The 25,523-nt window shown below is 32.2% G+C and overlaps 2 protein-coding genes, 1 long non-coding RNA gene and 1 pseudogene across 5 annotated transcripts; 1 reads left to right on the top strand and 3 right to left on the bottom strand.

Annotated features, from left to right (window-relative positions):
* Positions 1-8,488: 8,488 nt before the first annotated feature.
* LOC147938120 (uncharacterized) lies at positions 8,489-10,906 on the bottom strand. Its single transcript, XM_087465480.1, has 4 exons — positions 10,489-10,906; positions 9,622-10,326; positions 9,073-9,237; positions 8,489-9,033 (listed from the first exon to the last, which is right to left on the bottom strand). Exons 1-4 carry the CDS (start codon positions 10,904-10,906, stop codon positions 8,489-8,491), a joined length of 1,833 nt encoding a protein of 610 aa, XP_087321606.1.
* Positions 10,907-11,341: 435 nt separating this feature from the next.
* Positions 11,342-11,881, top strand: LOC147938119 (uncharacterized). The gene is made up of 2 exons (XR_015565535.1): positions 11,342-11,472; positions 11,630-11,881. It is a non-coding gene; the product is annotated as an uncharacterized LOC147938119 (long non-coding RNA).
* A 5,023-nt stretch (positions 11,882-16,904) lies between these two features.
* On the bottom strand, positions 16,905-21,160 carry LOC104710922 (protein kinase G11A). 2 transcript variants are annotated; one of them, XM_087464010.1, is made up of 3 exons: positions 20,256-21,160; positions 17,539-17,972; positions 16,905-17,323 (listed from the first exon to the last, which is right to left on the bottom strand). In XM_087464010.1, the coding sequence occupies exons 1-3, from the start codon at positions 20,804-20,806 to the stop codon at positions 16,947-16,949; spliced, it is 1,362 nt and encodes a 453-aa protein (XP_087320136.1). In that variant the 5' UTR covers positions 20,807-21,160; the 3' UTR covers positions 16,905-16,946. The 2 variants fall into 2 exon arrangements, with proteins under 2 accessions (XP_087320136.1, XP_087320137.1); XM_087464011.1 differs by having other exon boundaries at positions 18,285-20,949.
* A 928-nt stretch (positions 21,161-22,088) lies between these two features.
* LOC104715236 (putative prolyl 4-hydroxylase 7) lies at positions 22,089-25,303 on the bottom strand (annotated as a pseudogene). Its single transcript, XR_015566203.1, has 9 exons — positions 25,196-25,303; positions 25,001-25,084; positions 23,612-23,820; positions 23,421-23,507; positions 23,278-23,335; positions 23,078-23,182; positions 22,658-22,715; positions 22,387-22,558; positions 22,089-22,289 (listed from the first exon to the last, which is right to left on the bottom strand). The product of XR_015566203.1 is annotated as a putative prolyl 4-hydroxylase 7 (transcript).
* Positions 25,304-25,523: the final 220 nt, after the last annotated feature.

Below are 25,523 nucleotides of genomic sequence, written 5' to 3'. Positions count from 1 at the left end.
TTTTAGATAAAGAGAAATAATAGATTGGAATATAAATTTACGACTAAACATTGAAATTGATTTTTTAAATATAAATGTAAGCTAATTCATTGGGATTTAAAGGTGATAATGGGACGTTACTAAAACAATATTTAGCTTTCCACGGTTTATTGAATTGAAGATGAAGAACATCAAATCTTAAACAGAATTAACCATGCTCTAATTTTGAAATTGTTAACCCATGCTCTAATTTTGAAATTGTCAAGAATACATATGGCCCATTGTTAGCATTATATTCATTCATAGGCTCATATACATTGGTCTTAAGTTTTAGAACACTAACGTTGAACCAATTAGTATTTAATAGAAAGTAGAACGTTAAAAACACAACACTTACACCTAACTTTTTGTGGGTTTACATGGGTTGCAATGACAACAACTGTTTCATCTTTTAGGGTTAAAAGTTTGGCATGGGCATCGACCGCAAGTTCTCTCCAAAGAGATATGTATACGTTGTCACCACTACAACAAACACCATAAATGTTACACAGTTACAGACTTACAAAATGTAGAACGAATCTGAAAAAAAAAAAAAAAACCCAATACCTTTCTAAAATGCAAGTCAGTATTAAACTGAAAGTTGTCTTTGAAGGGTGGTTCTGATCTTTGTTTTCAAATGTTCGAGACGAGGATATTTGGCCAACAACATCTGGTGAGTGGGTAAATGTAGATATAAATCATATACTGAAGAACAGAGTGGAAGCTAAGAGACCAGAAATACGAACAATGCAAAAAAGGTTGTTACCTGGAAGCTCCTCACCCTTGTTTACCATATCAAGCAAGTCTGAAAAAGTAGAGAACCTAAAATAATCAAAACCAATAGAGCATTGTCATTTTTTAACAGTCTCCAAAGACGTTTTCTCCGTGAAAACAATTCTCCACTTGTGCTTGGTGCGACGATAACGGTTGGAGGATGCAACAACATCGAAATCATTGATGCTGTACAACTGGCCTTTAACCAATTGATCTTGAAACTTAGACACACAATTAGGAACAACTGAAGCTTGTATAGTACAATCCTGAAACAAAGGCTAAATGAATGTGTTAAAATGGAGGTAAATCAGGGGTCAAGAGGAACAATCATAGAGATAATATACATTTTTATCAGTAAGGATACATTTTCATTAGGAACAATAAGTAACATATTGTTTCTTCAAAAGTCTCGAACTTCCCAAATATGGATGACCCAAACAACAATCCTATTGATACCAGTGTTGTGTATTTCGTTGGAGGTTGAATCAAGGGTAGAGTAGGGTGCTATTGTTTTAGTTTTACCCATGGTGTGTGAGAGAGAAGATGAGTGTCGTCAAAGGTTGTTATTTAAAAAAAAAAAACTTAATGCAATGGATGAGGGAGAGTAATCAGGGATTGGAATGGAATGTTAATGACCATGAAATCATAGGTGTTTGGTATTATTTTCATTACGTTATAATTGGGTGGTAAACGTAAAAATGAAAATGAAGGATATACTTCAATGGAATTTTTTAATTACCTTAAAGATTGTAATAAGTAATACAAATAACGTCATAATAATGGTTTATATGATTCTAATTGGTAGTGAAGATCTAAACCCCTTTCTTAATATTTCTAAATTTGATACCAAGCAATTTAAAAACGATTTTGGACAGGATTAATGTTACATACAATTCAGAACTTCAAATAGGTGTTCGGGATCTTGACACAGACATTAAACCAGAAATGATTTAGAATTTTGTGGTGGAATAGGAAAATTAAACCAAAGAAACCTAAGGATTAGGAGATTTTTGTGAAGGTACATCGGAGGTGGTAGCTGCTGGGAACGATGATTGTGAGAAAGTGAGTATAGATGAATTTGACATCGTTTGGTTCATATCCTCCTGATGGGTGTAAAGGCTGTCAATTATATTTGCTGGACTTGTAACTGGTTTTATTTTGCTAGGCCCAATTTGAAAATGTAAAAACAATGGTCTTTAAGAATAAGAAAGGACATGTGTCAGTTATATAATAAGCCATATGTCATGTTCTAAGCAGAAGTTGAGAAAAACCTTCTCTTATTATATAAGATATATACGGTCTAATCGGTGAAATACATAAAACTGTACATAAAAGCTATAAACTAGAATGAATAAACTGTTATGAATAGTGCAAAATTGTAAAAAATAAAAATATATAAAAACTGTACAAAAAATATAATTTTTAATTACCCTTATGTGATTGATAAATTTTAAAAATATATATATTGTAAAGATTTGTACCGTTTAAAAAACTGTTACCAAGCAATACCATGTAAATATACTCCACCATTAATTAGAGAGCGATGAGAAACTCTAATTTTAAAATTTTTCTCGTATATAAAGACAAGAGACCACTAGATTCTACACAAATATATATGAAACAATTAAAGGTACCTACATTGTTTCCATTAAACCGAGTCTGTTTTTAAATCAGCAAAAAGTATTTGAATCTTTGAGTTTAGTATTCTTATATATATGATATCTCATATCTATTACTTGTTTCTGAGAAAAAGGTCTCACTTAGGATATATCTATCGGTGATACTGATGGAAGTATCTAATTCAGACTAAAAGTAAATACAAAATTATAATATAATTGAAAATCAGTAAAAAATGACACATAAGTTAGAAGGGTCTAAAACGATGTCTTTAGTATCTTGCAGAAGACATTCTCTTCTTCTCTCTCCTCACGGATGTCTTACATTTATCCCTACTATTATTTTGAAACACAGTTTATGGACTAAACCTTTGTTTTGTAAAAAATTACAAGAGTATGCCATTGGAGTTATAACCAAATAATATATCTTCATTAAGGGTAAAAACGAAATTTTGTTCATATCCTAAACGGATAAACACGCGGATCCCGGGTCGGATCTTTTAAAATGGTTTTTTTACGTCTAAATAATAAATAAAAGCAATACATTGTGTATTTTGCTAAGAAAATTCTAATAGCATATTGGTCCAATGAAGCTCTAATATTTTGGAAGGTGCCAAGTTCGATGCACCTTAGCTGCAATTTTTGCTGTTTCCAATAGTAATCCCACTACGATTTTTTTAAGAATTAGTGAGAAAATCTTATTTCCACAAATAAGCGGATTACATAGATCAAATATAGCACTTGCCATATATGCTTCCAAAACATGAATATTATAGTTTCCATGTATGCTTCCAAATATAATTTAAATTACCATATTCCCATAATATTACCTTTAAATTTGATCTTGATATCTGAGTTTCTTACAAAAATATAGGAATGTATATAATTTCAAAATCCCGAATATAACTGATTCCGTGATTATTTGTTTTATCATTCATATTTAGCTATCTTCCTGAAATTTCAGGCATAACAGATTCAAGCATTTTTGAGTAAGCTGTTACTAATATTTCCCTACTTTCCCATTTTTAATTTCTATATTTTAACGTTTTAAAGTAAATAAGATTTTTCTTTTATTTGTTATTCAAATTAAATTTGTATCCTATTTTCATGATTGATTCGTATGAGTGATTTCATTCCATATACGTAAGATATTCTTTAACTAACAATATATATACGTTGACTATTTACTCAAATTATAATGGTATATATATTCGATTCCATATGCCTCTAAAATTTCGGGAAATCTGTTGTAGTATAGCTTTGCATCCAATCAATTCATTAATTACCTATCAAAATATATTTTCATAATCCCGCTTAACTTGGTAGTAGTTCCAAATTTGATAAACTGGATTAAATGCGTGTGCAAATTATTGAAAAAAATTAGAAAACCTACTCCTTATTTAAAAATTTATATATACTCTCCTATTCCTGACTCTTCCATCACCGGCTCACATTCGCAATTTACTTCCTACTCCACATATATCATATTAGCAATTTACAGATGTTGATCTTATATGCGAATGTGAAAAAATGGTGAGTAAGATCAGTTTTTTTTTTTTTATTGTATGTTATGATATTCAACCATTAGCACATAATCATGATTTTACATTGTCCGGATTATCTTTAATAATATGTTATTGTGTGTCTGCAGGTAACTTGGTAAATGGTAAATGGTTGCTGTCGAGGTCCAACCATATTATAATATCCAACACCATGAGTTAGAAAGGTTCGGTTTCAATTATCGAAACATATATATACAAATGTTTTCATAGTTAGACAAAAACATATCTCTAATGATCTTATATGAATGCATGTGGTTTTAGTATTTTATTTGGCAAGTACAAACTAACTAAGCAACCCAACATTTTAACAAATATTGCAAACGAGGTGACAACAAAAAGCATAAACGTAGTTAAGTTTCATTTCCTATTTAAAACTATGTTGGTAATTTTTTTTGTTTAGGTTATATCTTTCTTATTTTTTCTTTGTATTTCTCTTGAACATAAGCAGACAAAATTCATGAAAAAGCCTAATATACCGAGAGGTGATAAAGATGAAGACCACAACAACAAAAAACGTCAACAACGTCGACAAGGTTTTTGCTAATTATAATAATATATAAAAAATTAAATTATTATGGTTTATATGATTTTTAAGGTATGATGTCACTGTGGAAGCAGGGATGTGTGAATCGAGGAGCCAAAAATTTAAGGTGAGTCGTGAGCGAAAATAACTATTTCAACCTTTGTTACACCAAATGTTCACCCGATAGTAATTGCGACGGATGCCTTTGATGTTACTTCTGCCAAAAATTTGGTCATTCCAATCATATATCAAATTTAGTCAACTATGTATTAAGCAAATTTATCAATAAATTTATCTTCTTCCTGCTTAGTGTGTCTGTGCATTTGTTCTATAAACACTAATAATATTTGTCCCCTATTATCTCTTGGGTATTAATAATATTTTTCTGTAGTAACAAATTAACTTATTAAATTTTAGTTCATGTATCTATCGTAAGCAAATAAATATATATATTCGCATAACAAATTAACAACCAAGTGAGTCAATAAACAAAAGTATGATTCTCTAACAATTCATTTTCAGATCATCAATTTTTCAGATGTCAAAAAGAGTGACACCAAAAATTTTGTATTATAAATATTATACCAAATAAATATATCTATAAATATAATCCAGCAAATCCATGATCAATAAGTTTTACAACTTAAAATTAATAAATTTATTAAAACAAAATTTTTCTAAAATATATTTACAACCAAAAATTCTTACCCGTATATTACCATATTATATTACCGGATACAAAAAATTAAGATAACAAGGGATGGGACGGGATGGGACAAGACGAGAAGATACTGGACAAGACAAGACATGTTTCCAATTTTAAAATAGATAAGTCTAGGTTATATACATGCAATAATCCAACTAAAATTAAATTGAAATATGATATTTGGATTTAACGCTCCTAAGTAAACTATGAGAAATATTTTGATTAGTTTAAAAATTATACATGTATATCATTAAATATCACGTAATTATATGAAATAAAAAATAAGAAAAATTCAGTTGTAGATATGACAACAATAAGTTTTATCTCTATGATATTATTATTTTTAAAAACATTAATAGAAAACTGTTGTAGCGGGTTAATTATTTTATCACTTTTATACGTTAAAACTGAACTTACAATTATTTAAACAAATAACTATATAAATCTTTTATTTTAATATATCAATGTTAAAATGATAATAAGATATGTCAATTAAAGTATAAAACCAAATTTATTAAAGAATTTTTATTAAGATTAAAATTATACTGTTCAACCATTTAAAAACAAACATTAAACTTTACAATTTATGTTACCTACTATGTAATTATTTAAAAGAAAAAATTTATTGGACATAAAATTTCTAACGGGATGGATCGAGACGGGATGAGATGAGACTAGACTGGACAAGACTTAACACCCCATTAAAAAATTACTTTAACATTTTCAACAAAAATGGGCTTTGCTTGATTATTATGGATGGATTGTAAAAAATTAATATTTTCCACGTGATGAAGATGATGATCATGTTTATTTTTGGTATGAGTAGCGATATTCTACGTATACACTAAAATATTGACAAAACACCGTAAAAGAGTGGCCAAATATTTTTTTTGGAAAATTCTAATATTATACAATTAAAATTTTACAACCTAAAAGGGTTTATGTCTGAATATATGTTTTACAAGTGTGTTTTTAAGTAATTTAATTTATTAATTAAGTGCATATACTTTAAAAAATAATAACTAAATTTTCAGAAAAGGTCCATTCTATTTATGGTATTAAGACGAGAAATAATATGTAAACTGAAACGGGTAATTCACATAATGAGAACCAATATATTGAACAATTTTTTTTTTAAAAAGTGTCATAAATTTTAGATAAAAATAGGAAATTAAAAAATATAAGTATATAAATTCAAATGTTAAGTTTTCACTAATTTTGATATGGATGCGACATGTAACTAATTATTTTGGAACAGGCAATTTTAAAATTTTGGTATTTTTGAAAACAGATATATAGTTTTTGAAAATTATAATTTTTTTGATAATTTCAACTAACTAAATAAAAAAATATTCAAAGAAAAACTCTGGTATCCCATTTTTATTTTTTACCCAATCTCTTTTAGTAAACATTGTGTAGCGAGTAATAATTTAAAAAAGAACGAACATAAGACGAAAAATTATGATTGATACGGGACGAAACGGGACTAGACGAGACGGGATGAGATGAGATGAGAGGAGATGAGTTGGGATGTGAGGAGATGGGACATGAAAGGACGTATTTCCTATTCTAAAATAAATACGTTTAGGTTTATTTTAAAAATAATCACATGAAAACAATACAACTTTGCTACAAAACCTGGATTAATATAATTCTTAGTCAACACTTGAATATTGTGTCCCGTGCTGTAGCACGGGTTACTACCTAGCCAAAAATTAATAATTAAATTAATTTAATTTAATTTACTACATATACTTAAAGTAATAATAATTAAATTTTGAGAAAATTTTCTGTATATTTATGGTATTAAGACAAGAAATAGTATATGTAAACTGAAACAGGTAATTCAAATAGTGAAAATCAATATATTGAACAATTTTTTTAAAAAAAGGGAAAGAAATTTTAGATAAAAGTACAAAATCAAAAAAATTATGGTAGAAAAATTCAAGTGTCAAGCTTTCACTAATTTGGATAAGAATTTATTATGCGACAGTTAATTAACCACTTTGGAACGAGCACTTTGAAAATTTGGTATTTTTGAAAACAATTATATACTTTTTTAAAACTATAATTATTTGGATAGTTTCAACTAACTAACAAAAAAAATATTCAACGAGAAATTTGGTATCCCATCTAATTTTTACCCAATCTCTTTTAATAAACATTGTCTAATGGATAATTATTTAAAAGAGAACGAACGTAAGACAAAAAAAAATTGGATGGATATGGTACGAGACGAGACGATATGAGATGAGACAAGACGAGATGGGATGAGACGAGACGAGACGAGAGAAGATGGGTTGGAACATGTGGAGATGGGACGGGACGGGACGTGCATTCCCATTCTAAAGTAAATATAATTATTAGTCATTTTACGAATTTAAAATTTATTTGAAATATTTGTCCCGTGCTGTAGCACGGGTTACTACCTAGTATTTAAATTAATACTAAAGACACCAGAGTATATGCGATGAGAATGCTCTAGTGTCTCACGTTGATAATTAAACTTAGATAGCATTTTTCTTTAAAACGTTTATAAAGCATTTTCTTTGTGTTTTTTTTTTTCTTTTTTATGAACTATTCATAGAAAATTGAAATCGAAATCCAACTCAATCAATTTCATCGGCGCAACGTTAAATTAGAATCTCTATATGTTTAGCTCAAAAAAAAAAAAAGGAATCTATAAATGTAATGTATGTACAAGGAAAAAGTGTTATATGATAAATCCAGCTTATATATTGTTCCACTTTTGTTTGTTTCTGTTTTCATGTTTGCTATGTGTTTATGGAACCGACCGATCATGCTGTAAGCATTGACTTTAACAAAATTATCATTGAAAAAATAACTATACTGATTTTCTAATTTTCTTTTGACATCATTTGGCCTCATCTACTTTAATGGAGAACGAAGATATATAAAACATGCTAAAATGTAAATTATTATTTTCAACAAAAAAATAATTATGAAGCAAAGACTCGACCCTATAACTTTATTAACGACAGTGTGTTTGCCAGAGCCGGCGCTATGTTTTGTGTAGCTACAAGCAAACTGAAAAAAGGCTGATTTGTACATATTTAAACTAATTTTTTTTTTTAAAACTAAATAATAAATCTGGATAGTTTTAACAAAAGCACAAAAAATTCTAAAGCATCATAGATCAATATTTTTTTCGTGTGAAAATGATTCTCCTTGCATTTTTACTTGCAAACTCATCCATCAAGGTTTCATAGTCAAGTTTTGCCGCCAAACTCCTTTCAATGGACATCATAACTAATCCATTCAGCCTATCTTATGATATAGTTGACCTTAAATAAGATTTAATGAGCTTTAACTTTGAAAAACTTCTTTCCGCAGAAGCAACAGAAACGGAAATCGTCATCATTATGCGATATGCAGTCCATGTATTGGGATAACAACTTTCCATCTGTTTTAGAAAATCCAAGACCTCAACAACCTTTTTAATATCTTTAGGTAAAGATCCTTTTAAAAGCGTCAGCTCCAAAAATAGATCATTACCATCAAGGTTACCACAAGAAGCCTTCAACTTATCATCATCCGCTAACTTCAGCTTTTTTAAGTCAAATAAAAATCCAAAAGTCTTTTCATAACTTTGAAGCTGATCAAACCTTGTTTCAAAAGAAACCAAACCTTGATCAACGATTTTGATGAAGTAATTGATTCTGAAATCTTCTTCTGGTGTCAATATCACATTTTCCCCAACTTTTTCAGGCTCTTCATCATGATACCTTTTCCTTTTGCCAAAACGCTTTGCCTTCACTAAAAATACAGGATCAATATTCATATATACAGCAATTCGTTCAGCTTCTATTTTTGCTGCTTGAAACCCTGTATCTCTATAGTTTCTAAAAAAACAAATAAGACCTTTCAGCTGAGCAATAGCAATATCAATATCCATATCTTCTGACTGGAGGAGCTTGCTTACCTTGTTAACAACAAACAAGAGTTCATACCAAATAATCATACCAAACAAAAACTCAAAACTCCCAATTCCATGGGTTTCGCTCATTGCAAGAGACTCTGCCTCGCTTCTTGTTTTCGGATTATCACTATTTTCGGCCAAGTGAAACAAAGCATCTCGAATCTATGGAGCTTGAAATCTTATTGCTTTAACGCTTTTAACACGACTCTCCCAGCGAGTTTGTGATAATGGTTTAACCGTAATACCATTCACAATTTCTCTGAAAACTTCACAATTATTTGTTGAAGAGGCAAACAAACAATAAATTCGCTGAACAATTCCAAAAAATGATTCCGCCATTTTAGACGAAGAATCTATATCTGAAAGTGCAAGATTTAAACTATGGCAACCACATGGCGTGTAAACAGCTCTTGGATTGATTTCAAGCAATCTCTTTTGTACTCCTTTATGTTTCCCTTTCATGTTTGACCCATTATCGTAACCTTGTCCTCTAACATCATCAATATTCAACCCAAGATCAAGTAATACCATTTGTAGAGTCTCAAAAAGTCCTTCTCCGGTTTTGTCTTTAACTTCTATAAAATTCAAAAAAAATTCTTCAATCTTTGGAGAAGGCTCAGAAATATCCACACATCGGATAACTAGCGACATCTTGTCTCTGTTACTTATATCTGGAGTAGTATCAAGAATAACAGAAAAATACTTTGCACAATGAATCTTCTTTATGATCATTTGCCTGATTTCATCCCCAAGCATCTCTATCAATTCATTCTGAATTTGGTGACTCATATAATGATTATGAATTTCATGGTCTTCAACTCGTCTAATATGCTCTTTCATCACAAGATCAAAATCTGCAACCGACTCAATCATGCCCAAAAAATTTCCATTACCATCCACCCGAACCTTGTCATTTTTTCCACGAAACGCTAAATTGTTTTTAGCAAGACCTTTTATCATTGCAATTATCCTCAACAACACATCTCTCCAATGTGCTTTCTCTTTGTTGATCGCATCCTGCATATACTTATCAATAGTCTTATCCCTCTTTAGTCGTACTTCTAACTCCATCCAACTAGACATACATATGATATGTTTATGACTTTTTTCATGTTCCCTGAGCATTTGTGAAATATTTCTCCAATCACTATATCCAACATTTGCTAACTGATTAGCATTTTTGTCATCTGTAAACAACTTGCAACAAAAACAAAAGATCTTATCTTTTATTTTTGAATAAATCAACCATCGCCTATCTTGCTTCTCTCCATTCATTATTTTTCTTGTATAATATGAATGAGAGAAACATCTTCCAATACGATCTCTTGGAAAATGATAATCAGTTGGAAGTCTTGTCACTGGTCCTTTTTCAACCAAAAAATCTCTCAGCTTATTATCAACTTTTTCCCAATTTCCAGGATCACTAACATTCCCAGAGATTTGATATTCCTTAAACTCATCAGCTTTCTCATCTTCATTCTCATTCTCTTTCCTATTCTCATTATCATTCATATTCTCTTCACAGTGATGCTCATCTCTGACTCCATCTTCACCAATATTTCTATCTTCGATATTTTCAGGCACAACATCCTCATCATTGTTGTTTTTGTTGATCTCCTCTGAAGTCTCATCAATTTTAGAAGTTTCAGTTCGTTTAACATACCTTAACATCGAATTTTCTAGAGACTTTGTTAGAGCATCATTAGTGGGAGATTCTCTGTGGATTACTCTTGTAATTGGGCCCCAATTACTGAATAAAAAATCCATTAATGGTCCAAATAAGAGAGAATCGCTGCTGTGGGAAGGTTCTGAAGCAACCTCTTAAGAACGGTACGTGGCGTTTTTTCATTGGTTGGCTCGTAAATATAATCACCACGATCCAATTTACTTAACCACTTGGCTCCATGTGTTTGGAATGAGTTAAAAGATTGAATCTTGTTGTCTACCATATAAGATGAAGAAAGAGGATTACAAGTTGTTATGTTCTCTGTTACTCTATTATTTAGTTTTGTTGTTTAGGTTGTCAGATCCTATTGTGATGTTCATGTTTTCACGGCTTGTATAGGCTATTATTGATCTGGATGTTTCCATTGATTGAGCATTTTCAAGCTTGATGATGATATCATAGTTTATTTGTATTTCTTAGTGGTTGTTTGTTGGAAGAGTTTCAATTTATATATTTGATTGTTGCTTCCTTTACAAATGCGCAGCACTGGTACAAAGATGAGAAGTACAGCACTCGGGTGAAGGATGCAGACGGTCATCCTTGTTTTGCTCTTGTAAACAAGGCTACTGGTGAAGCAATGAAGCATTCTGTGGGAGCTACCCATCCTGTAAGCGTTTCTTCCTTAGACACTAAGGCGTTGTTTGTAACATGTGTAATTGTCAAAATCAGTCTATGCCTTTAGTTTTGTCTTTTGTGGCAATAACTACATCTAAACCTGTGTTTTGGTATACTCATCTTGATAACCTGTGTTTTCTTAATTCTAGGTGCAGAAGTTTTTCTCAAATTTCATCTTATGAGATGTTTTTCTCAAATTTCGACTCATCAAGTAATTGATAGGCTTGGTTTCAAGATTGTTGTCCAAATTTCGACTCAACAAGTAATGATCACTTATGTTGTATTTGTTTTTTGATTTTGTAAAATATGTTTTATATTTCTAAATTATGTAAAATATTTTTGTTTTATTTTTTTATGTAATATAAGTAATTGAAATAATTGTTTCCAGAATTTTGTTAATATTCCAAAGTTTTATGTAATAATAACAAATTAAATAATTGCTTTGTCATTTTATAATTAATAAACACAAATTAAAAAATTATTATTTAAATATTTGAGTAACCTTCTTTGGGGTTCTCTAGTAATAGGATGATTTTGCTTAAGTTCTTATAGGATTACTTTATTTAATTTATAATTATTTATATAATTAATTAATATGAAAGTAACTATGGTGGGTTACTCCACTAATGATGGTCTTAGTGCTTCTTGTCTCTTCTTTTCTCTTATTTTTTTAGCACCGCCTTTCTCACTTCTTATTCCTCTAGAAGATATCTTACTGAAAAAAAATATATTAAAAATTAGCATAAACAAAGATATATGAAGAAGAATCTAACTAAGATGCACACGACAGACACAACAGTATTTATATAATTGAATATGGGGAACTGCCGCACTAGTCACAAAACGTTAAAACTATGTCATAGATAATCACAATAAAAAGAAAAAGCTTACCTAATAAAATCCAAATATATAAGATAAATTCTTAAATAGGTATAGGATCTAGAGGCAAAATTGATTATTTGAGAACAAAAAGGATGGTGAATTCAAAACCAGAGAAAGAAATAGATAATATTGAACAAGGAGAGAAAGAATGTTCAGTAGAGAGGATAGAGGAAGAAGGAAGAAGGAAGAAGAACCTATGATCGCTATTTGCTAGGGTTAATTGATTTTTTTTTCCTATTTTCGTTTTCTAAACACTAATAATTTATAAGAGAGATATATATATATATATTGAAATAATTTAAAGCTATAAACTATAAATTTTTGCATACAAAACGGAAAAAAAAAATTGGAAAGCTTAGAGTTTGGGGGATTGAACCTAGGAAGTGAAGGAGAGAGTTACTAAACAATACCACTAGACTACCTATACCTACATAAATTTAAGGCCGAAATTTTTTTAATAAATTAACGGCCGCAAGCAAGTGCTTGCTTTGCTTGTATCTGTGGCCGGCTCTGGTGTTTGCTACATATGGAACTTATATTGGAGGTAAACAAAAGCAGGGTTAGGTATAGCCTTAATTAGAGACTATTGGATCATTATTGATTGGCTTCAAGTTCGTGGTGATCTTCAACAAAGAGCGGAACAAGTAGATATCTCGTGGTATTGCTTTGCATCAGTTAACACTATATGTTGACAAATAGAAATTTTTACACTTTTGTTGAATTTTTCATAAGAGAATAATATTTAAAGCTAAAATCTTTGAGTTTTTAGATTGAAAATTTCGTAAGTAACATTATGTTTATCTTTGCAAAAAACCTTTATTTGAAATATTATTTTCTTCTACACTTGTCCGAAACAGGCAGCTACTATGATATGATGAACTCATAGAGAACCCATGACTGAAGGCCTACCCATGACGGTCGAATTGGTGTAGAATCAATGATTGGTTTGTAAAGTTTTAGGATAAGCCAAAAGTACGATTACTATAAAGCCATGCACGTGAAGTTACTTCCTCTATATGTCATGAATGAGGCACGTGGGTCTTCTTCATTCAATTACGTCATTTATCTGTCCAAATCCACTGGAAATATATATATCAATACAATAAAAGTTGGATGCGTTACATTCTTGGTTGGTGTGACACATCAACCTCAACATTGAAGCTGGTGTTGACACATCAGTTAAAAAGAGTAACCAATAAAATTAAAACATTAATACAAATCAGCTCTAATTTTGCTTATCTGTCATCATTCCAATTATTTTAAAAATCTAGAGAATAAAAAAAGAAAAGAACTGGAATCAAATTTCTCGATTCTCACTCCCAAATCTGACACCACGAAGTCCCGCTTGACGCTCCCGCCAGATTGTGAGCTTTGTTGGATTGTTGGTTTGTTGTTCACAAAGTTCTGATTTCACTCCCAAGTCTAACTCGGCTAATTAAACAAGAGATCCTCGCCTCTCTCTCTGCGAAACTCAAATTGTTAAACATGTAGACAATTTTTGAATGCCCGTTTGCTTTTTTGAAAGTTCAATGACGAATGAGAAGGAGATCATTGATGACTATAGCTCATATGAGGAAGACGAAGAAGATGATCATGATGTATCGATAGCGAGAGTAGCAGCGAAGAAGACGACGATAAAGAAGAAGATGATCGGAGTTTGAGGTATTTGTTCATTTTGGTGGTGATCTAATTTCTGCAAATTTAATTCTTTAGATTTTTTATCGGTTATGGATTTGTTTAATTCAGTGGAGATGATAGCGAATTTTGTTTTACAATGGGAGATTTTTGTTTTGTTTTACAGTTATATCAACTTCAATCAAGAAGTAAAGAGATTTTTATAATGCTTTTCTCCAAAGAGGATTTGTAAACTCTTGTTTTGATTACTCACAAGTATGATAATTTATCTTTCATATGAATGACCAATGTGTATAAATACCGGTATGTATGTTTTTGTTTCCTTAAAGTAGAAAGGACTTAGGTTTGGTATATAACTTGAATGACTAATTTTGTTTCGATTGTACTTTTATTTCATGACCTTGCTTCATCATGATAGTGCTCATATTGTTACAAGTAGTATTAATTCTTCCACAACATTGTTAAACTGTTCTCCTATCATCTTCTTTGCAGTTTAGAAGCAGTGGCTGGTCACAAGATAAGTGTACGATTTCCTCTTTGTGTAAGTTTCTTTTAACATTGTCTTTTCTACATGTCTCTCTCTTTTGGTAAGTTCAGCTTTTTTCTATCTTTCTTTCAATTTGTCGTGTTTGTTATTTGCTTTAGAAAACCAAAGATTTGCATGCGCTGATCTAAGTGTGTGTATAAATAGTAGAAGTCATTAATGTTGGTACAATAAATTTACCGCAACTTTGAATCATTAACTTAGTATATAGATATAAGTCAATCCGTAGTTTGCTTAGAAGAAGGTGACCAAAAACTGAATATTAATATATCTATTTTAGCAAGGTGAATTGTTGGATTATTATCCTTTTCAAAAAAAACTAAAAGGTGGATTGTTGGACATGCTTCTGTCACAAAACTTACACCGCGGTTAAGACATCTCATAGTGGTGTCTCTGGGAATTGTGGTCTCCTTAAGCTCACATAATAGAGTTGAGTCAAAATGCTAGAAACTCATGTAGTCTGTATGTTTGTATTCTTCATAGCAACTTCACACTGGTTGGGGTTTGCTTTTTTTTTTTTTTTTTTTTTTTTTTCTGATTATAACTGTGCATTGTTTTCTGTTAGGACAATGTCGTTAAGTTTATTCTCAAACCCACAGCAACAACAGCAAACGCCTCAGCTGCTGTTTCAAACTTAGCAATAGATGTTTCAGCAGCAACAGACCAATTCCTTCTTCTTGCAATCACTACCGCAGCAACAACAACAGCAAACAGAAAATACAACAGCTGTATTTGTTCACCAACGTTAAGCTTCGGCCAGTTACAGTACCAAGTGGACCTATCTTCATCCGATTCTCATAAACTCCTACTTTTTTTTCCTTTTCTTATTAGAGTTTGTTTTAGAGATTACGGTTATTGGATAAATTGTTACAGTTCTTGTTCAAATTGTGAAATCTTGAAAAACATGAACTTGTTGCTCCCCTAAATTCGATATTTTTAGAGTCTTTGATGCAACGGCTATTGATTTTTTGTTCTTTATATTTAGAGAGAAGATATTGGATTATAGAAGTGTCACAAGACATGCAAATACTAATGTATCAAAGTTGTTATTATTTCCCATTACTCGCCTCAGACTAAATAAGTTATTAGAAAAACATAAAACTAACAATGATTCATTGATTCAATAAAAGTATCAAACAAACTCAATGCTAAAATAACCTTCAAGCTAATGATTCACTTGACAAATTGGTCAATAAGTAAAATCTAAAAACAATCCCGCGGCGTAGCGCGGGTATTAACCTAGTATTTTAAAAAATTGCTTGTCCTAAATTCAAATGGCAGTAGTAGTATCAGAATTCAGAAAGACATTAATAATTTTTATGATGATGCATAAATGTGGTACTCATTTAGTCATTTACTTGTACCAAAATCTCAGAAAAATAATAAATAACTCAAATGCAATATTAGAACCCTGATTGGTGAAGACTTTTAAGACTTTAAAATCATTTAAAAGTCTTAAAAGCATTTTATTTGCCAATCAAACTTTAATGATTTTTTTATTTTTTAAAGTTTCTACAGCCATTTTAATTTTTTTCTTCTTTATTTTCCTTTTTTTTAAAGCTTCAAAATGACGCTGTAAAACTTTTAAAGTTAACAAGTTTAAAAACTTTTTTTTTCTTTCTCCATCATAATTAAAAACTCTATATAATTTTTTATATATTTTTATACAAACCTTTTTTTATAGATTAATTATCAGTATTTTTTCTCTTTCTTTTGATATTCACTTCTCTTCACAAATTTATTATTTTTATCATCACCTTTGTATTTTCTTATAATTGTGTTTTTAATAAAATTAAAGTCACAGTTTTAAAAGTTTTTTTTTAACAATCAGATTTTAACAGTTAAAGTATCTAGTCTACAGCTAAATTCTCTACAGCCAAATTTTATACAGCCAAATTTTTACAGTCAAAGTCTCTACAGCCACAAATAACAGTCGTTACCAATCGGGGCCTAGGTGTATGTTCTTTTTACGTATCTTTTTTTCTTGTCGCCAAGTGCAATTGCCCTAAGGTTTATTAATTTGCATTAGTTTTGAATTTGTGTTTGTTTTGGGGTTTTTGCAGCTGACATTGATGTTTTATCTAGCTTTTTTCTCCAACAATATACACTTTAGTGGTTTGAATTGAGAATGGTTGACACAATAACATGCTACATGTCTTGGTTTCAATTTGCGTGTCAAAATTATCATGAAAAATATCTAAACTTTTTGACCAAAAAAAATCTAAACTTCAGTTAAATCATTTAACTTAAATGCATTTGTACTAAGTTTTTGTTTCATGAAAAACAACTATATTAAACATTTAATAAATGCATTTCTGCTAATTCTTATTTGAGATTTCATGAAATGCAACGTAAACTAGTAGTAACTGAAGAAAATAATTAATTACGTAGTGCTAATTAAGATATTAATAATAGTCTACATGGGTTTCCGGACAAATGTCGTCTGACAAAAGATCTTTGCGAAAAGGCGGAGGGAGAAAAGGAGGACGGGTACACATGAGCAATGCCCAATTAACTCCTTGGAAAAATGGGTGGCGTTTCACGGCCGTTGCCCCCAGAGATGATCCTAACCGTCGGCTTGGGTCCTTGGCCAGTAGCTGAGAGATCAGATCCTTGGCCGCGCTTGGAATCGTTGGCTCTTTTGGGAATTCGAGGGCTCGAGCCACGATGTTCGCAAGAGTTAACTCGTGGTCCATCCCTTTGAATGGCGTCGTTCCGTAGAATAGCTCGAACATGAATATCCCCAATGTCCACCAGTCCACCGCACTCCCATGCCCTTCTCCTGCCATCCACATTTTACATTTCATTCATGTTAAGATAGCTTGGACACTCTTATTTTGAAGGATTTGAAGATTTTTTTTCTTTCTTTCTTTCAAATTTCAGGTTTTCTTGTTATGCAAGTTTTTTGAAGATGTTTACTGGATGATTTGGTATGTTCTAATCTGAAAATAGAAATTAAACAGGGGAGACGAGAATGAGGTAGATTTGAAGAATTACCTGAAACAATCTCAGGAGCCAAGTACTCATGCGTTCCAACAAAGGACATGGACCGGACGTCAACAGGTTCAGCGACAAGCTCAGGACCGTTGTTACGGTGATCGGTTTTCTTCTTGCGCCTTCGGATTCTCGGGTGGAAACAAGAGACAGCAGGGACAATACAGTTAGGGATCATGCAAGAGGACGATGTGGTTTGATGGTGGTCCATGCCTTGGTTCTCATTCTGGTCAGACGAGCCATTAGGAAGGTTGTTCCGGTTCAGCACTATCTGTGGTGTAGAAGTCGATTCATCACATTTTAAGGAGAGATCAAAATCGGTTAACATGATGTGGCCATCTGATCGAACCAGCACGTTCTCGGGCTTCAAATCACGGTAAACAATCCCCAACATGTGAAGATATTCAATAGCCACGATCACTTCCGATACATAGAATCTGAAAAATAGTTAAGAGATGTTGAGATTAGTATAATGTGAAAGAAGAGAGACAAAGAGAAGAAAACATGGTAGTGAGGACAAAACGAATAATTGAGATTTTACAATAATTTTAAACAAGAGTTTTGTTTGGAATTTTTTGGTTACGATTTTAGGTAATGTGACAAAACAGCATTTGTTGGATTTGGGGACAAGAAGATGATGTTTTTGGGTTTGATGTCACTATACACAAGGAACAAAAATGGACCTACAAGGTTGGTTGGCTTAACGAACTCTTTTGTCTAATAGAGAGTTTCTGGTGCTAAGACATTACCCCAAGATTCCTCTAGCCGACCCTTTTTGTCCTTCACGGGTCCACTATCAACAAACATACTCCACACAAAAACAGAGTAAAAACTGTACAACAGGCAAAATTCTAAGAACAAGTTCACACAAATGATAAAACCCGAAACTTATTCGGTTCATATATCCATTTCCGTAGAGCCATTGTTCTCTATATCTTTTAAAGAAAAAAACCAGAATCTAATTGAGTTCATTGAAAGGAAATAACCCAGTCTAATGTAAAATGCAGCTGAGTGGAGAGAAATGGGACCTTGAGTTTTTTTTGTAGGACAACCTTAAAAATATAGATATATACTAGGAATCCCTACAAATCATGATAAAAGATTCGACTACATGTTTTGGACACAATTCTCAATCATTTTACATTAACACCAAAGAGGAAACCTTGTAAAAACTCATTTACACAAGAATTTAGATGTAACTTAACCTTGACTTCAGTTTTAGAATCGTTAACGTGTAAACTACTACACTAGTCAATCTGACAATATAACTTAAGAACACAAAACAAATCAGATCTAAACATCTACCAAGAAGAAGAACAAGATCCGGTTTTCTAGTAATTATCACGTGATACAAAAATTGGTCTATAAAGGGGTAAATAAGTGGCTAACCTCAACTAACAAACAATGATATAACTTCATCTACTACCAAACCGCACTATACCATCGACTCTAAGCCACAACTACTTTTCAAAACAAAGTTTCATAATTTTTTTCCAAAAATTTCCTCTTAATTTGTAGGACCAACTCATTAAGATCATTTGACAAAATATAATTCATAATAACCACCGATTTTAATAGCTGGGATGTGCTTGTACTGTAAGCACATGCCCAACTACAAAAAAAAAATACTATTCATTTTTTGTTCCCATCCACGGCATGCTACGTGATTTTATTCAATCACCTGGGTTCCACTACAAAAATTACACGTGTCCTTAAATGATTTGTTTCGAGAGCGAAGTCAAACCCCACTCGTTTTGACTTTTATTTTTATGCATCGCACCTGATTGCAACTACTTAATTATGCTGCCCTACGCTATACGCACACATGTAAGTATGCCCACTTTTGTTAATCGTGCGTACATCTGCGTACATAAAATAAATAGAATAGCCACTCTATTGGTTTAAAATTAAAAATACACTTTCTAGTCCCTTTTTTGTGTGGCGTAATAGACTTTTCCAAGTTTATACTGTAATATATAAAAAAGCATTATCGAGCACATCAATCAATAAATAAACATATTCCAATAACAAAAATCCTGGAAAAAAATCATTTCAAATTTATAAGCTAACACGTTTGTGAAAACTGCCAAAATTACGGAAATAAAAACCTCGATTGTGTGTGATTTTCACTAAGATAATTATAACAAGTAACAACCTTAACGGGCCTATGTCATAATTAGTCTATAATTGCCCTTAAAAAAAACTACATATATAGTATAAATAAATGGCCTCTCTATGGTTTTACACTTTTTAGTCCCTTTTTTGTGTGGTCTAAATAGATTTTTCTAGTCTAGTCTTAAAAAAAATATAAGCACATCAATCAATAAATAACATATTCCAACAACAAATCTACAAAATTTATATATAAGCTAATTATTGAAAACTGCCAAAAAATATTGACGAAATTACGTAAATCAATTAAGTACTGTATAATTTACTTTATATATCTAAAGATTTATGATAATTAAGATATAATTACCGTTAAAAAGGCAATAAATTAGTGATGAATTAACGGAACCATAAATTCAGTTATGAGAGTGTTTAAGTGTTAACTACGAGACAATTCGCCAGCTGGACGAGAGTCCCACTTCCCCCTGATTTCATCAGCTTTTTTATACTATTATTCACTTCTTCATAGTAATAATTACTTCCCATATTTTTCAAAATATATTTTTAGAAACTGGATATTTTAAAATTAATTACTTAACGGAAGCTGTTACCTGACGGCGGATTCATGGAAACGTTTATAAGTCTGTTTTTGACGGAGAACATGAAGGTCACCGCCGGGGCAAAACTCCGTTAACAAACAGAGCCATTTCGGCGAATCAATGGCGGCGTAAAGCGTCGGAAGAAACGGATGATCAAGAGACTCGAGTATCTCTCTCTCCGTCTTCGCTCTACCTTCTTTGCTCCGGCTCGCGAGCTCCTTTTTATCCATAACCTTCGCTGCTAAGAGAGGTAATTTAACAGCGGAGGTTTCCGTTACGTTTACGGCGGTTAGGGATTTGAATTCGGCTAAGAAAACCGAACCGATGTCTCCGGAACCGAGACGGAGACGGAATCTGAGATCGGAGAGTGACAGAGACGATCGGAGTGAAGGGGGGAGTTTCGAGGATGAGAATGAACCGTGAGCTGATGGTGCTGGTGTTAGAGCTGCGGCCGAGGAGGAGGAGCGAGAACCGGAGCTTGTGCTTCGATTCACGGTGGTTCCCGCTGATGTGAAACTCACACTCTGTAAATCGTCGGCTAAATCGTCAATCCATGGTTCCATTTTCCGATCTACTCAGAGTGATGACGAAATGGAGAGAGAGAAGAAGAAGAAGAAGAAGAAGAAGAGAGAAAGAGAGAGAGAGAGAAGTAACTGTGAGATTTTGCCTTTTTGGGGATGAGAAAAAATAGAATCAAAAGAAGATTACAAAAGACGATGGCATGAAATGTAATTTAATTTGTAAGGTATGACTCGTTTTGTAATTTTACAATATTTGCTTAGTTTTAAAGCAAATTTTTTTTATAATGTATTGATATGTTATTATTTTATGTGTAAATAGACAATAATTAGGGAATTATTTGAGAGGATTTTAAGATCTTTGTTGTTGCAATTGTTTCAAAAGAGAGAAACAAAGAGACATTATAAACTAGGCCCCTACGAGATAAAGATAATGACATATACATATTTTGTGTTTGTTTTATTTTTTAATTGTGATTATTATTATTTTGTCGTATGGTACAATATTATATAAATAAAATATATAAGCACTGTCTTTTGAACATTGTCACCAAGGCACAAGGAGTCCGTGTACAATGTGTATTGTGAACTCCAATCCCTATTATACGAACCTCGGGTTTGTGGTCGCTCCTTTGAAAGTCGTATTATTGGAAAAGAAAATTCATGTCAGAACCGGGTTCATTATTGTTGCGTTTGGTTCAAGCCCGGTTTTGTTACATGAGGGTAGAAGTAAGTTTTGCTTTGCGTATCCGCCTCGTACTTACGTTAAGATGGTGCCGTTGGAGGAGATTGTAAGGCTAATGGGTTTCGGTGTGGTGGTGTTTTGTTTCTAACCTTGCTCTGCGTTACCCGACTTTGTTTGTGAATTTGGTAGAGGGAGCACGCACTGTTGGTAGTTTGGCTTGTGAGGTTCCAACTCATGGACGAAGAATCGCTCTCACTTTTGGTAGGGAGAAAATGTGAGCTAGGGTTTGGAACTCTAAACTATTGACAGTTCATTCTTGGGTCTCTTGTGAAAGGCTTGGAGCTACGTGTCTTTTGAAACTCTGTAGTCACAATTTGCTTTTACCTTTCTTCTTTTGCATCTTAGTTAAAAAGAACAACAAAATCGTCATCACTCATATCTAAATTAATTACATAAGAGCATGGGCATTGGTGTAGGACAAATTTTGGTCCCTCAAATATATTAATATTATTTTCAGAGTTTTTTAAGTTTGGTATGAGCATTGGTGTCCCTCACAGTTTGTCCCTTGGAAAAAATAATAGTTTTTTAAATTTAAAAAATTAATTATTCAAATTAATAAGTAAAAACATATTAAAGTTTTAATTTAAATAAAACATATAACATTGATATTAAAAACATAAGAAAATTACAAAGTTACAAAAACTTGAAAAAAAAACATGAAATTACATAAGAAAATTACATAAAAACATAAGAAAATTACATAAGAAAATCTGACTTTTTACCAGCATAGCCTTGTTTTGCACATTCCGTCCAGCTATCGTCTTTCAGTTGAGTTGTCTTGCCCTATAAAAATGTGTAATCAAATTGAAATGAGGCTACTCAAGACATGAAATCCAAATAAGGTGAAAATTATGTAACCAGAAGTAATATATGTCTTTACCTTCCACATGGGAAACACTGTCTCTCCGCCCTTTTGAACATTGGACAAGTACATCAATACAATGGCGATCCGATGACCACCGAGCTCTAGATTGGCCTGATCGTGAAAGTAGTCAACAGTTCATATTTTTGGCCATTCTCATAATGCAAAATTTGCATGGATTCCTCATTTTCTGATTCGCAACACATAAAAACAAAAAAGAGTTGAGAAGTTGTAATCTACTAAAGGCTAAAGCAAAAAACAGAATTAGGCAACATTTGGTCAGAAATACCTTTGGGAAGAAAGGTCCACGCAGCAAGTTTTGCCTCGACATTAGAAACTATATCATCCTTCACAACACAAAAAACCTTACCATTCAAGCTTACACAACCTCTAGAATAGCCAAGACAGATTTGCATTCAGGCTACTACATTGTCTAAGCAAAGAAGTAGAATTCTAAGGTGTTGCAGGAAATATATAAGTGACAATGAACGAGTCTGTCTAACTAGTAGAGTAAACTAGCCTAATAGAGTTCTTACAGAAGCCAGATTATACCTCATATCATCAATCATTCTGAGAAAAAATACATCATCAATTCAAATGAATGGATTGGTCATTGTACACGAATCAAGAAATAACCACAGCTTCAAACAAGCCAGTCACCTGTCTATGGATTCAAACATCTCTTGTAAAGCTTATATATATAACTCACCTGTCTTTTAGAAAGAAACATTCCAGAACTAGTCCGTACTTCACTCTCTACACTCTCACCAGAATCATTATCAGCCACCATTGACTTCTCAAGCTTTCCTTTCGCCTAAACCCATAAATCAAATCCATCATCACTAGTTCTTCAAAATCAAAACCAAACACAAAAAAAAACCTTAAGAATACGTTTAAAGATTTCTATACCAATTTGATAAAATGATCACACTCCTCATCAGTAAGAAACCCTTTATACAAAAAAGCTCTGCAAAAAAAAAAAAATCACAAACTTTTAAACACAAATCAGAAAATAAACAGAAACAAATTAAAGATCAAAAGCTAAAACAAACCTAGGAGTCCAAGAGAGTTGAGTAACACAAGTTGGATCAAAACCAAAAGAAGAAGCACTCGTTTTCATCTTAATCACAGACCCATCTCTGAAAAAAAACAAAACCCTCTGAGAGTCAAAACCAAAATTCGAAAGAATACACAATCGAATTGGAACCGGCTGATAATTTTCAGCATCATACAGCAGATCGACCTTTGCGTAATGAAATTTACGGATGAAATCGGCTTTGCAAACGATTCGCCGTCAAGAGAGAGAGTAAAGAGAGAGAGAGTCGGAGAGAAAACAATGAACTCGAAACTTCGATTTTTTCGTTTCACCCTACCCAAACAAGAACAACCACCCACACGTTGCCACGTGTTAAGAAGGACGATGGAAATTACGTCCCGTTTGTAAAAACGTTTCTTCGATAATTATTTGTTTTCTATTTAAAATTAACAAATTAATACTCAGGGACACACCAAAGATATACCAATGCACATGCTCTAATATCCTTTGATGGTCGAGTGGATGGACCAAAAAACTGTGGTTAATATTTAATACTTCTATGGTGCCATGAAACCATTTGTCTAGGCTGATAATTATTGATAGTAAGCCGAAATTGTGTTTTCATTTTTAATTTTTTATTTACATGCTTAGCCAAATTTAAAAAAAAAAAAAAAAAAAAAAAAAAAAAAAAAAAAAAAAAAAACTAGTTTCATCGAGTATGGTTCTCATACAGTGATACCAATATCAATTTGTAACATTTGTCTAAAACTGGAAGTTTTCTAGTCATATACCGAAAAACATGCAAGTAAAATAAGGAAATTCTAATTCGTTCGTAACTACAGACATTCAAAACAACGACCAACACGATTTTTTTAAGCGGTAAATAACATAAATATGAATTGAAAATTAAATGTCATGAGATACGCTGACCCGACCACCGTATCCTCGTGCCGTCTAATCACTCCATGCCGTCCATGTTTATAATCATACCCATGGTTCTGACCGGCCGCCTAATTTTGGTTATTAACTTTTTTTCTTTTCGGCTAATGAAGTTATGTAATCTTTCTTAAAATGGGCTATGATATGTTGCAAACCATGGGCCTTCTTATTCTATCTTCTTCAGAAACTTTAAAGACCATTCTGTTTTAACATGTGTATACTGTATACAACTGTATAATCATCCTATCATAAGCTCAAGAGTAACTTGTCATTACAAATCAACAATGTACTGAAACATGAGACCTAACTTGTCATAGAAACTACAACACAACAAAATATACATATAAGAATTGAAACAAACAAAACATGAAAGTTTACAACTTTACATCGTCGGCCAAAACATATGAATAAACCTACCTTTCGAAAACTATATATGAATGCTAATCAAAAAGAAGAAAGAACCCAAGTAATTTGATGATTTGATTAAAGTAAAGATCGATTAGCAAACTACACAGATCTTGTATTCACATCCATATACGGTCTTGATATAACAAAAAAAAAGTCAAGAGTGGTTCATATATAAGAGACCAAAGAAAACAGTTAAAGAAGAGAACCTCGACACCGAAGTGGGCAAAGTAGATGATACGCTGAAATTACGAGAGATAAGATGGACCTTGCTTGCACCTTGGTGAAGCTAGCCTTGTAAGCATCTGAAGTTACGTTGACACTTTCATATCTAATCTCCATCAAAAGATGACTCAAGAGTATAAAACCAGTTGTTCAAGATGTGTCATTGACTCCAAAATGTGCTTGACCCCTGCACTATTTGCTTCTCTAACATCTTCACCAGACCTTGATGATAAGCAAGGAGGAACGTCTTATTTCCCAGATCTGCATAACACACACGTCTCGGCAACTATATGTTGTTCTGTACCATGGAGGAGTCCCTGAAGCAACCATCTGTCCATCTCATAATCCACTAAATCACCCAAATTGCAATTCATTAAACTCAAAACTTTGTTCCGGGCAAAATTCAACATTTGTTTATCTATATTCTCCCAGTTCTACCCCTTACTTCCTCTGTTCATTACGAAATAAGGGCAAGTTTATCGGGGGTTCATATAAGGGGAGTTCTTAAATTTTTTATGAATTAATCGTGTACTGTTTGGAATATAAAAAC

This window comes from Camelina sativa, chromosome 9, assembly GCF_030686135.1.
Source record: "Camelina sativa cultivar CO46 ecotype springtype chromosome 9, ASM3068613v1".
NCBI lineage: Eukaryota > Viridiplantae > Streptophyta > Magnoliopsida > Brassicales > Brassicaceae > Camelina > Camelina sativa.
The sequence above is the reverse complement of the archived record's forward strand: the minus strand, read 5'-3'. Positions and strand labels throughout refer to the sequence as shown.